At 43.0% G+C, this 14108-nt stretch overlaps 1 protein-coding gene across 1 annotated transcript in view; it reads right to left on the minus strand.

Moving 5' to 3' along the window:
- The window catches only part of EDARADD (EDAR associated via death domain), a 45780-nt gene that overhangs the window by 31487 nt on the left and 185 nt on the right, over positions 1-14108 (minus strand). Inside the window, exons 3-4 of the mRNA XM_052640525.1 lie at positions 9518-9557; positions 3111-3169 (exon numbers count right to left, since the gene is read on the minus strand). Of these exons, the coding sequence (XP_052496485.1) occupies positions 3111-3169; positions 9518-9557 (99 nt within the window). The remainder of the gene's footprint in view (positions 1-3110; positions 3170-9517; positions 9558-14108) is intronic.

A 14108-nucleotide genomic window follows, 5' to 3' on the forward strand; every position in this document is an offset into this window, starting at 1 on the left:
ACGCCCCCCACCGCCTCAACCCCCACCCTGAGCATTGCACATTTAAGAATACCCAAGCTCAGGACACAGACTTGGTAAGTACCAGCTGTAACAAACTGGACAAGTAGCATAATTCTAATTGATGGGGTATTGATTTCAAATTACTAAAAGGATCCTTTATGAAATTTTATGAGATGTCAGTTTTCCATTTTTGACAAACAGGACATCACAATGTTTTCCCTTGACATCATTCAAAAAACCTGGTTAAAATTAGATCTTACATACAAATGGATTTTAGTTTATAAATTAGAAAAATCAAAGAAACAGCAAATGATAAATATTCTAAAGACTGTATTTTCAACTTGCTTTTAAAGTCGGAGCTACAGAAAATTAAGTGCTGTTGTGTGTTTTTTTTTTAAACATTTCTCCCCTAGTGAGTTTTCTTTGTTCTAACTGCCAAGTTGGGTTCAAAGATCCCTAGCGGTTAGAACAAGTCCTACAGATTATGCAAAGAAATAACCAACTGAAGTAGTAGGTACAGTGCTACTTTTTATTGGTATATATGACATCCTGTTTTAAAACAGAACTTAAATAAAAGTCTCAAATAGGTCCCCCCCTTTTTTGGGGGTGGGGGACCTTCCCAAGTGGTTCAGTGGGTAAAGAATCTGCCCGCAATCCAGGAGATGCAGGCAGATACGAGTTTGATCCTCAGGTCAGGAAGATCCCCTGAAGGAGCGCATGGCAACCCACTCCAGTATTCTTGCCTGGAAAATCCCATGGAGAGAGGAGCCTGGTGGGCTACAGTCCATAGGGCTGCAAAGAGTCGGACACGACTGAAGTGACGGAGCACACACCCTGCTTTTTTAGTTGAAAAATCCTTTTTCCATCTTTGAAGATAGTCTATACTTGATGCCAATGGCACCCCACTCCAGTACTCTTGCCTGGAAAATCCCATGGACGGAGGAGCCTGGTAGGCTGCAGTCCACGGGGTCACGAAGAGTCGGACACAACTGAGCGACTTCACTTTGATTTTTCACTTTCATGCACTGGAGAAGGAAATGACAACCCACTCCAGTGTTCTTGCCTAGAGAATCCCAGGGATGGGGGAGCTTGGTGGGCTGCCATCTATGGGGTCGCACAGAGTCGGACACGACTGGAGCGGCTTAGCAGCAGTATACTTGATCAAACCAGAACTATAATACTAAAATTAGAAAATATACTGAACAGTGTCCTAAAACATATTCTGTATCTAATCTTATATGATTTTGGAAAATCCCTAAAACTAAACAAACAACATAACATTCTTGTATCTTGTCACAAAAAAATGTGAGGAGCAAAACTTTGTTAAACAAATTAAGGATTGCAAGAAAGGAAAAACTTATACTAAGTTTTCTGTGAACCTAAAGTTCACTAAAATAGTTGAAATTCAGTCACTGTCAAAGTCCAGCATCGGGTTATAATTCCAAGGAAAATGCTGAGTATCAGGATTAATAAATAAGAAAATGGTATTCCCAATTGGTGACTAAAGACTGCCAAGTTAAAGTTAGAAGTAGCACTATTGACAATTTTCAAGAGAACTGTGTTTATGGTTAAAATTGCTTATCTTATCAACTACTGTATAAGTCTGCTTTATGACAAAAGTGACTTGATTATTTAAGAATATCACTATTATTGATTTATTACTGACTGATGCTTTAACAGCAAGACTTAAAAAAAAAAAAAAGTTAATCACTCAGTCGTGTTCAACTCTTTGTGACCCCATGGACCACAGCCTGCCAGGCTCCTCTGTCAGTAGGATTCTCCAGGCAAGGTAAGCTTCAAATCAGTCTTGTTAACAATTAACTTGGTATTACAGAGGGAGCAGGACCCAGCCAGTCTGTCTTGAGGCAAGACATCCTTTTTGAGACTTTTAATGTCCTAACTATAGTTAGGCGGATGTGAGGAATTGTGTAGTTTTGCCAATGTGCTTTGAAGGAGTAAACAGAGATAGACTGGGAAGTGTCAGAAGTAACTGAAGCACACAGTGACCCAGAGAAGCTTCTGGAAGGATGTACAGTAAATCCCCTACATACAAATCTTCAAGCTGAGAACTTTCAAAGATGTGAATGTGCGTTCACACGTCCAATCACATAAATTAGTTCACGTGTCTGATGTACACTGTCACGTGCGTGCATCCCCTACAAGTGGCTGTGCTTTTGTGAACTTTGCTGTACATTACTGTATGTGGGCAGTAGTACAGTGCCTTTATTTCAAGCCCAGGATGTCTGGAAGCAAACGTAAAAGCAGCGGTGATGCAGCTGGTGGTGCTAAGAAGCCCCAGCTGTTGTACTCCATACTACAGTACTTTTCAAAGTACTAAACTGTAAGGTTAAAAATGTTTTATTTTTCGTGTTTGCTTTGTTATATATTATTTTCATGAAAAGTATTATAAAACTATTTCAGTACAGTACTATATAGCCGATTATGTTACTTGGGTACCTAGGCTAACTTTGCTGGACTTATGAACAAATCAGACTTACGAACAAATCAGACTTACGAACTGCTCTCAGAACAGATCTCATTCCTATGTAGGGGACTTACTATTCCTCACAAGGTGAACAGTAGAAGGTGCCAAGTGATTCTCAACATTTTGGTACATTTTTGTCTGATCTGAAGTTTAAAATAACAAGCACTCTTTTAAAAGCAGAAAACAACAGCTGTATTTTGTAAAAGGACAATTACAATAATATGTTAAAACTTGGTACGTGAATGCAGTAGAAGTTTTACAAAACGTTACAAAACTGTCTTGAAACTACCCAGTTTTGTTGAGGCTTTAAGAAAAAGTTCCCATCCACTGCATACCAACGATAGGCAAAAGAAAGCAACTTTCCTTTCTAACTCAATAACTCTGATGGTCTGTTGTTGGCATATGGATAATATTTATTTCAAAGAGTAGAGTAAAGCTACCCAGTTACTAAAAGTAACAGAAGCTATATAGACACACCACATTACTGGGATTCTTAAAGATCATTTCCAAACTTATCCAAAAATCCTGTTCTTTATATTTAAAGCTCTAGAAGATAATTACTAAATAAATTCTAGTTGGATTACCAAGTGCCTAGGGGTAAAAATATAACTGACATTATTCTTACCTGGTGCTGCACATCGGAATTTGCTGGGCAGTTCAAAGTAATTGGATCACACTCCTCTTCTATGGATTAAAAAAAAAAATGCTAAGCTTGACAAAGAAAGCACATGCTCTGTAGTATAAGGCCTAAAATGAAGACTTAATATTACATTCTGTTTACGTCTGGTAAAACCAGGAGGACCCTGAGTGGCCCAGTTACAAGTTCCCCTCCTCACTCTGCTCCTGTGGACAAGACCCCAGCTAAACAATTCTCCTTCTCAAGAGGATCAGGCACAACCCTTGCTTATTCCTGAGGGGTGGGTTTCGGTTCCATGCCAGACCACTGAATTATTCAGACAATTACATCCTTCCCCAGGAGCCCTGGGGCACACACCCGTTTGTAGGACAGCCTTGTCACCCGCAGCCCCTGGTTGTTCACTCTGCTCCCAAGCGCAGCCCCTGTATGACCCTGCGTGGCGTGCAGCATCGTCCTCCCGCAGGCCATGAGGCTCCGTGACCCATAAGCTGCTTGTCAGTCTCACCCGCCAGATGTCCTGTGCATGGCCGTCCTCATAGCCCCATGGCAGGATCCCTCCCTGGCCAACGTAGTGAACAGCAGGTGATTCACTTTCCCCTCTGATAATCTTACATCAGATTCCAGGGTGCTGGCTGTGTGACAGTTTACTAAGCCCTTCAGAGATCAGGGAGTGGGATTATACTTATCTTGATAGCTCAGCCTCCTAAAAGTCAAACTGAAACCATTTCAGTTCTAAAGTGGGGATTGCCAGTGAAAGTCAGAAGAATATAATGGACATGTGAAACATCTAATACTTCTCATAATTAATTGTGAGGAAGGAAATTCCATTCTTACGCTGTCTTACATATGTGGTAACTTCACAGCTCCCCAATTTGTGGTGAAGACAAATACATTAAAAGCTGATCTGGGGGACTTCCCTGGTTGTTCAGTGGTTAAGATTCTGCACTTTCGCTGCAGGGGGCACAGGTTCCTTCCCTGGTTAGAGAACTAAGGTCCCACATATCATGTGATATGGCAAAAAAAAAAAAAAAAAGCTGAATTTTTCCATTAGATTTTACTCTTTAACCATAGAATTCAGTATCACACTAACCTTGAAAGCTGACAGAAATACAGTATACTATGAAACAAAAGTTTAGTGGCATGTAAAATTTTAGAGTTATAAAGCCTTACACAGAGAATCACTTAACTCAAGGTTCAAAAGTTAGGACTGAATGACAGGTTGATTGATTCATCCATTATTTATTTTTACATTCTGTAACATGCATTGACCTACTACAGACTGAGCTGATAGATTTGTTCATGTAAGGGGCTGTATTTATTGCTGCCTACATGATTCTAACTAAAAGGTCATTTTCCCTTAATATTATTATGTGCAAAATTTAAACTAAAAGCACAATCTTTTACTACGATTCCATATGGTATCTTTTTCTTAATTTATTTGGCTGCACTGGTTCTCAGTTGCAGTATGCAGGATCTTTAGTCGCAGCATGAGAGAACTAGTTCCCTGATCAGGCATAAAACTCGGCTCCTGTGCGTTGGGAGGGCAGAGTCTTAGCCACGGGGCCACCAGGGAAATCCCTACACCATATCTTTCTAAGCTGGAGCAGTGGAGATCTCACCTAGGCTTGTGTTCCTCATGATACAGTTCCAGTTCTCTTGCATGAGAATCATTTGACTCTGTTAACAAATACAGATTCCTGGGCTCCACCTCCAGACTTTCTGGTTTGGAACTTTGGGGAGTCCAGAAATCTGACACCTAACAAGTACCCCCATAGAATTCAGGTGCATACTAAAGTGATTTTTCACAGTGACAGACATTTTTTCCATTCATATTAATTCTCACAATGGCCGTGCGTGCTGTGTATGCTCACTTGCTTCAGTTGTGTCCAACTCTACGTGACCCCATGCACCGGAGCCTGCCAGGTCCATGGGATTCTCCAGGCAAGAATACCGGAGTGGATTGCCATGCCTTTCTCTGGGAGATCTTCCCAACCCAGGGATCAAAGCCACGTCTCTTATGTCTCCTGCACTGTCAGGCGGGTTCTCTACCACTGGCACCACCCGGGAAGCCCCTCACAACGGCCAGTGTCATCACCGTTACCCGAGCCCTTTTGAAAAGGCAGGGCTTTTTATTTCCCAACACAATGTTAACTTGAAATTAAAAGGCAACTTTTTTTACATGGCCTCCCAAACACTCCTGTGGTCGTAACCTTCTCCCTCCCATCCACCCTCCAGTAAAGAAAAAAGTTTCAAAGAATGGTCACCTTTGTATTGGGTGAGGGGATTATAATTTGGGGGAGGGGGTTTAACTGTTGGTTTGCTGTAATAGGAGACTGCCAAGAGTCTGGGTCAAGGATGGGTGGGAGGCAGGCAGTGAGCTGGTGGGATGAGTGGGACCAGGTAACATCATATCACGCAGACGAGAGAGGTTTTTAGTTTCATTTTAAAACAAACTTAATAGCAAAATACCATCAATCAATCGGCAAAATGAGAAATCATAAAATACAATACATTGGCTTGCTTGTTTGGGGGCAGACATTTTTATTGGGTTAGCCATTAAGTTCGTTTGGGTTTTTCTGTTATAGCCTATGGACAAACCCGAACAAACTTACTGGCCAACCCAGCACTTCTGAATTATTTTAGTGATTTCCTCAGTACTTGTTTATTTTCTCCTAACTTTTCCAAACTGAACTACTACATTTTGTTAACAAATTTTTCCAAATATCACCCATGTTGAAGTTCAAATTACACAAAATTATTAACAATAAAATCAGTCTATTTCTCTTTCACTCTATATTTGCTATATCATTTTTTTTGAACAATGAAACTCAGAGAAAATGAAGGCGATAAAATTTTGATTAAATCAAATATATTTTTGTACAATTTCCCCTCACTAGGAATAGCAGCTGAAATATCAGAATTCTTTTCAAAAGACATTTTTCTCTCAAAATGTGAAGAGCCACATTCCCTCTAGAATCCTCAAGCCAGTAGTTTCTACAGGATATAGTGAACCCCAATCTTAAATGAGTCCCGAGTTTAGGGCCTAAGGACTGTCACAGAGAACCTATAACAGACATTTGACATAATGAACAGCCTGAAATCTCTAAAATCAGGGGAGTCAGAAGCTACATATTTGTTCCCAAGAAAACAAGGATTATAGCATGTTTTACCTCAAAAATATGCTGATCATTGAAATTACACTAGATGCCTACAGTTGATTTATGGTAAAAAACACAAAATTCAGACCCATTTTTGTTTGGACCATGTTGAGGAACAGTGTTATATTGTCCGTGGGGAAACTAGGAATATACTAGAATTAGGATGAAGATTTTGTGAAACATGCTTCTTTTCTTAAGAAAATATATTTTGAAGACTTTTTAATCAGATGGAAATGGTTCAAGCTAATTACAAATGACTCCTCTATTAAATATAGTAGTCCCCTAGAATTCACTTACATGTCAGAGTCTGAATCTGTACTTAATATAATTTGATTACATTCACTTTTAATCTATAAATTAGTCTCTTCACTAATTTATGTGGGCTTTGTATTCCTAAAAACAACAAGAAAATTACCATAATCATTTAATACTGATATTGGCTCCATTATGGTATCTTTAACAAAATACTGCAGACATTAAATTGTTGTATTATCAAATGCAAATGTTGGAGTAAGTTTTCAAACTTCCGGACATGGTTCATTACATTTAAGATCATGTATTTCTTGGAGAAAAATTATGTGCTTAATAATGCTCTTCTACCCCACGAATAAAGACAGAGGAAAGGTCTAGAGTATGGTTTTTAACAGTCATGTTACTTGTCAACTCACCACCGTTTTAATTGAAGTTTTGTAAAACTTAAATTATTGAAGAAACAGTTATAGTACAGTTACTGTATTATCAGGCTGCTAAGCAACAATCTTTTTCTCTTAAAACAGGAAATCACATTCAAGATGATTTAAAAAAGAAGATTTCAGATGGATCAAACCATGCCAATGCATTTCCAGAGTCACTGCGGCTCAGTTTGTGCTTAAAACAGTGGTTCCACTCTCACCTCTGCTGTGAGAGCTTTCCATAGTCCTCAACCCTGACTGATCCCAGTTCTCTTGCCAGACTTCCCTCCACCCTGTCTGAAGCTCCTGGGTGCCAGGCGCTATTCTTGTGTTTGATTCTCATGAGCACCCTGGGAGGTGGGATCTACCTTGTCCTAAGCTGCGAAGTCATCTGCTGAGTCCTCTCAGAGCTGGTGAGGTTTGTCAGCCGGTTCTCTCCTACATGTCCCATTGGAAGGTACACCACGTTCTTGAAGCTTCTTGGGCAGGCTCTCAAAGGGAGGTCTGAGACCCACTCACTCAGGTATGCATTGAAACACAGGTATCAATCCTAATCTCCCCTGTGTCTCACCCTCCCCTACCACACGACCACGTGTGAAATAGATAGCTAGTGGGGAAGCTGCAGTAAGCACAGGGAACTGTGCTCAGTGCTTTGTGATGACCTAGATGGGTGGGATTGGGGTGGTTTGGGAGGGAGGTTCAAGAGGGAGAGGATATATGTATACATATAGCTGATTCCATTCGTTGTACAGCAGAAGCGAATCCAACATTGTAAAGCAATTATCCTCCAATTAAAAAAACAACAAACATGTGAAAAAAAAAAAACCCTACAGGTTTCTGGGCCTGATCCTAGACCCACCACATGATGATTTTGGAGAAGCAGGGCCCAGAACCTGCATTTTAAACTAGCTCCCCAGACAATTCTTCACTGCACCCTCCCTGAAGTCCAGTGAATACTACCCAGGATAGTTTCCTATCTACGCTGGTGTCTTGCCCTGCGCCTCTCACTTTCTTGCTGAACTAGACAGTCACAGGGTGGGGAATTCAGGATGCCGAGAAGTCATTCAGGGAGAAGAGGAAGGGAAAGGAAACATGCAGGAAGCCAGCCTCCCCTAGAACAACCAGGAATTGGGCTCAAAGGCGGCCTTCAGGCTCTTTCCCTTATACTACTGCCATTCCTGGGTGACACTGTGCTGACGTCATTTCAGGAAGCAGGGGGAGGAGTCTGGTGAGCAGAGAATGAGAGAAGGGGACTCAGCAGAACCACAGACTTGACCACAGATGGGCCCTGGTAGGGAGCTCCCTTCCGACCTGCAGCTTGGCAGTCCTGTGATACCCATCACCACAAGGAGGCTGGGGAAACCCACAGCAGGCTGTGCTGGGAAGTCCTCTCTCTCCAGGAAGCCAGGGAGGCCCTGCCAACTCTGACGCTGGTCAGATCTGCTTGCCCCCCACCCCATTCCTTCACCCTCAGTTGTCAGCAGAACATAAGGCAAGTGCTCCGGTGTGATGGCCACCAGCTCGTTCTCCTTACTGGATACAGCCTTGCAGACTATAGCCTTGGACAGGCTCAGGCTCCTTTCAGATGCGTCTGCACCACATCTGAGATGTTAATCTGTGGATCATGAAAGAAAGCTCTTTTTGCTTTGGGACCTGACAAGCATCCCTTTCCCCTTGTCTGGCAACGGAACCTGTGGTTTGAGTAGAACTGTCTCCATGCCCTCTACATGTACCATCTAACCTCAAGGCTCAGACCTGGTCAGCCCTCCATCCTCCTGAGGACCACAATCAATATGATCGCCCCATGACGAAACTGCTCCTGTCTCAACTGCCCCTAAAACGGAGCCATGTGTGCGGGGGAAAGGCTCCCTCTTGTTCCACTGTCGTAAGCAGCACCAGGTGAAGCTGGAGGTGCCAGAGACCATCTTTCCCACCACATGGGGAAAACTGGCCCGAGAATTGAGTCAACACAGAAGGCTGAGGCTTGAGAGACAGAGAGAAGGGTGGGGAGAGAAAGAAGAGGAAGAAGGAGACGAGGAAAAGAAAGAGAAAGGGAGGGAGAGAGAGACACCATTTTAAATGTTTGGATTTAACAGACTCAGAGACTCTAAACCACCAAATCCTTCCCCTCCCCTTTTTTCTTTTTATTGGTTTGGGGCCATACCACGCAGCATGCAGGACCCTCATTCCCCAACCAGGGATCAAACCTGTGTCCCCTGCATTGGAAGTTCAGGGTCTTAACCACTGGACTGCCAGGGAAGTCCCTGCCCCTCCCCGCTTTTTAAACTAATTTGAGTTATATTTCTGTCACTTGCAACCCACAGTCCTGGTTGTCTTCATTTTAAGCACGCCAAAAACACCATAGGAAATTGATGTATCATTCAATCTAAAGTCATTTCTAGATTTTAATAAAAAAATTCATACTACAGATGATCAAATCACTCACTAAATTATCAGTATGTTTCTGTTCTACAATTTTAACAAATGAAAACTTAACTCTGACTAGTGCTTTGTTCAGGACAGGGGAATAATCACAAGCACAAGTTGTTGCATTAACTGTACATACCTTTAGGGAGTCCTGTGTCTTGAATGGGATACTTGTCTGACTGTAGAAAACCAACAAAAGGGGAAAGTTATTTTTTTAAACACCATAGTCAATTAGAAGATCAAAGTGAAAAGAAAGCTTTGTCTTGGGAAAATCATGATTTTCATTTAAAGCCTTGCAAGGTTTTAGCCTTGAATTTATCCATAGGCCTGACCCATGGCTTGTTTTTATTCTCAGTTTTATGGAGATGAAATCAAGTTTGATGAAACGTCAATGATAGAACATGAAACAGAATAAGCCTTCAGCTCTGACCACTAAACCACACTTCCTCTCCTGTCTGCAGTGCCATTTTACTTCCTGCAGCTCAAAACTGAGGGACTGTCGTGTCTTTTCTCACCATTTGTGTGACACGCATTTGGGTCAACAAGCATGTATTCTGGGCAGCTCTCACAGCTGGAGAGCTCTGTCCTGGGTTGACTGGATTGAAAAGGTAACTATCCCGTAAGTTGCATGAAGATCAGTCCCCTATTCTGCACAATTAGGCACAGTTCCTCAACGCTTTCGTTGAGGGCAGTACTGTCGCAGGGAATTCAAAATAGCAAATGCTCTTGCAATCACATATTTCTGTGTTGGTACTGATAAATATGCAGGTATCTAAGCTTCTGGAAACTTCTACTTCAGATTACACAATGTAGGTGTTTTCTGCAGATTTCTATGAGAGAGGCTTGAATGTGCCCAATTTCCCTAGCCTGCCTCTGACCCTGCCTCAGTTCCACCATCATCTCCTCTGGGCCTTTGGGTCCATGGCTCTCCAGCTTAAACAAAGCTGCACCTCCCAACTCTCCTGTAGGTCTCACCACTGTCTTCCTTGGACAGAGGAGGAAAAGAAATGCAGAACCAGAGATTCTTGTTTTAAGGAAAAAACACCTGAGTTTATTAACATTATTAAGCTTTAAAATTAACATGGCTTCCTTAACATAGTCCAATATTCTACGGATGTTCGAGTTTACATTGTCATCTATGTATTTAATTTTGCTTATTGATCAGGAGTTAAAGGAAGGCTGACGTTCAGTCGTCACTCAGTATCCTCGAGGGGCTGATTCTAAGACCTTCCATGGATACCAAACTCTGGATGCCCAAGTGGGATTTTAGTTCCCCGACCAGGGATGGAACCTGTGCCCCTTGCACTGGGATCATGTAGTCTTAACCCCAGGACTAAAGTCCCTATGCCATTTTATGGAAGGGACTTGGGCATCCAGGGATTCTGTTTTAAATGCCTTTCCTTGGAGTTTCTTTGGAGCAGAAGCCTCCAACCTCTTTCCACAAAAGAAACTAATCTTCTTTATGTTATCAATTCAACCTTTGAAGGGCCTGGAGTTTAAGGTCAGACACACTGGTGGTCAAGCATGTCGATACAGCTGAGCCTCAAGAACACTCTGGACACCAAAGGCAGGATGAGCTCCCCTGGTTGTCAGTACTCTGTGTATATCATCACACACCATCACTGGGACCGGTAAACACTGTCCACACAGCAGAGAGGGTGACTGAAAGCCACCTGCTTACAACTCTCCTGGGCCCTGACCTGTGCTCCTCCTCCTTTGGCTGACTTTAATCTGAATCCTTTTGCTATAATACACCACAATCCTGAGTGGAAAAAAAATAAATAAACATCAATCAGAAAGAACTTAAAAGTCAGATACTTTCCCCCCAGACTAAATCCTTCCCCATACTCTGCCCCCTACAACGTGGAAAACACACCTGTACTATAATACTTCTCAGACTCTTTTCAAAGTATTTTCTCAGACTGTGAGTGTTTGAAGAGAAGGGACCATCCCAAGGTTTTGACTAAGTTCAGTCTATAAGAACGAACAAGTGTGGGTTTCCTGGACAGACTGACAGTTGAGCGGGCCTAGGGGTGCCCAGGACTCAGCATGGCCATTGCAAATGGTGGACATAGAGGATCAAGGCCAGGTGGTTGGAAGACTGGTTGGCCTGCAGCAGAGATGAGGCTGGGGGTGGAAAAGGAAGACACAGCTGGATATGAAATAATGGAGCCGGTTTCCATGGAAGACCCTGGAAGTGAGATGCTGGATATGAAATACTGGAGCCGGTTTCCATGGAAGACCCTGCAAGTGAGATGAAGGGATTGTGGTGCCATTCTAGGATCTCAGGATGCTTGACTCACCAAACACTGCTGCCTGCTTGGTGCCCACCTCTGCATATAAGAACATGGTCGGCACAGCCTTGCAGAAAGCCAGGCAAGCAAACCATCCCCACACAATAGCATAAAAAATAGAGAAGACAACAGCTGAAGGCCCCAGGATAAGGCAGAGAAGGCTTTCCAGGTAAGGAATGCTTAAGTTGAGTGGCAGTGTGCATAGGAGCTCACTAGGTGAGGAAGCGGCCAAGGGCCAGCATTAGGGGTATCCCAGGATGGCGAGAGGATGTGGGGCATCCGAGGAGCAGCAAATAGCTACACATGACTGGGATGCTGAGACAAGAGGACCTCATGTGCCATGTCAAGGACTATCAATTTAATCCTGAAAGCAGCAGGAATGTTATGGTTGAAATCTGTGCACACCCCATATACGTCAAAGTCCTAACCCCTGGTCCCTCAGACTGTGACCTTATTGGAAATAGAATCAATGTAGACAGAATTCGTTAAGATGAGGTCACACTGGTATAGGGTGGGCCCTTCATCTAACAGGATAGACATTCTTGTAAGAAGAGAAGAGACACAGACACCGGGGAGAAGATGGCCACGTGCCACTGAAGGAAGAGAGAGGAGGGGAGCATCCTACAAGCCCAGGGACACCATGAACTGCCGACAACCACCAGAAGACACAAGGCAGGATTCTTCCCTGCGGGTTTCAGAGGGAGCCCAGCCCTTGATTTCTAGTCCATTTGCAGGACCTGGTCAGGCAGCCCCAACAAACGAATACAGGGAAGCTGCCGTACAGGCAATTTGTCCTGGAGTCGTAGAGGAGTGAGGAGAGGCAGCCAGGACTCGAGCTGAGCTGTAAGGAGGGGGCCCCCAAGGAAGGCAGACCCTGGTGTCAGGGGATCTAGTGGACAGTGAGACAATCACAGGTCAGGCAGTGTGAAGGGTGAATTAAGTAACCCTTTTGCAGGGGTCCCCAACCTCTGGGATCTGATGCCTGATGATCTGAAGTGGAGCTGATGTAATAATAACAGAAATAAAGTGCACAATAAATAGAATGCACTTGAATCATCCCCAAACCATCCATCCCCACCTGGTCTGTGGAAAATCTGTCTGCAATGAAACCGATCCCTGGTGCCAAAAAAGTTGGGGACCGCTGCTCTACAGAACCCATAGCTTTAGTAACAGGCTACACCTGAGAGGATCATAAGACCTGGCCACAGGGTCATTGTGTACTCTGCTTTTGCAGGAGTTAAGAGCTGGAATTTTTTCATAATTGCAGTGTCTCAAAGTTTGATTCCCTATGCTATCCACATTTATTAAACTGTGCTGTAGTTATAACATAAGGCCATAAAAACAAACATTTCAGGTTTCTAGGACATTAAGGTGCCTTGCGAATCACCCCTTTTTTTTCTGGCTGTGCTGGGTCTTAGTAGAGGAGTGTAAGATCTAGTTCCCTGATCAGGGGTTGAACCCAGGCCCCGTGCATTGGGACCATGGAGTCTTAGCCACCAGGGAAGCTTCCACCAAAGACTTAAAGACATTGAACTGAAATATCTTGAGAGTATTTTATGCCATTCTAACTAAATAGCGATTCTTCATGCCTCAACAGATCACATTCTCCGGATACTTTGAAAAACAGGAATGTATCTCACACCGCATGCATAGTAACACATGCGATGCTGTCAAAGGCATTTATCCGGTCATGAGTAAGAGGCAGTATCGAGTAGGGGAGCAGGGCTTCAGTCTGGCTGACTTCCTACAAATCAGCTAATTGCCATATCCTCATCTACAGCAGAATAATAAAATCTCTCATCACAGCAGACACACCACAGAGTGGTTACGGGATGGCGGGGCAGGGATCCGAAGCCAGCTGACGGGTTCGAATCCCACCTGGCCTGCTTCCACGTTTGGCAACTTGGCTCACCCCTTGTGTCTCAGTTTTCCATCTATGAAGCAGGCAATGCCTACCTTTCAGGACTGTTTCAGGGGTAAAAGAGGTAATTGACAATGTATACCCATCCACATATGGGCAGCTCTCCATTACTGTAAGGTGTGCATATTTTTTCTTTCAATCTCAAGCTATATATTTTGATTTCTGAAGAAGGGGGTCATTAAAAATAGATAGTATTAAAATTAGACAAGCAGAGACTTCTCTGGTGGTACAGTGATTAAGAACTTGCCTTCCATTGCAGAGGACACAGGTTCCATCCCTGGTAGGGGAAATAAGATTCCACATGCCATATGGTGTGGCCAAAAAAATAATCAATTTAAAATAAATTTTAAAAAAATAAAATAAATAAAAATACATATTTAAAAAGACAAGTAGATAAAGACCTCACATAACCTAAGAAGAACACTCCTGACATGTGCAAAACAAGAACAGAGTCTAACAAAGAGGGGGGGAAAAAACACCAAAGTCATCACCATTAATGTAAAATGCGTAACCTA

Source organism: Budorcas taxicolor, chromosome 5 (genome assembly GCF_023091745.1).
Source record: "Budorcas taxicolor isolate Tak-1 chromosome 5, Takin1.1, whole genome shotgun sequence".
NCBI classification, from domain to species: domain Eukaryota; kingdom Metazoa; phylum Chordata; class Mammalia; order Artiodactyla; family Bovidae; genus Budorcas; species Budorcas taxicolor.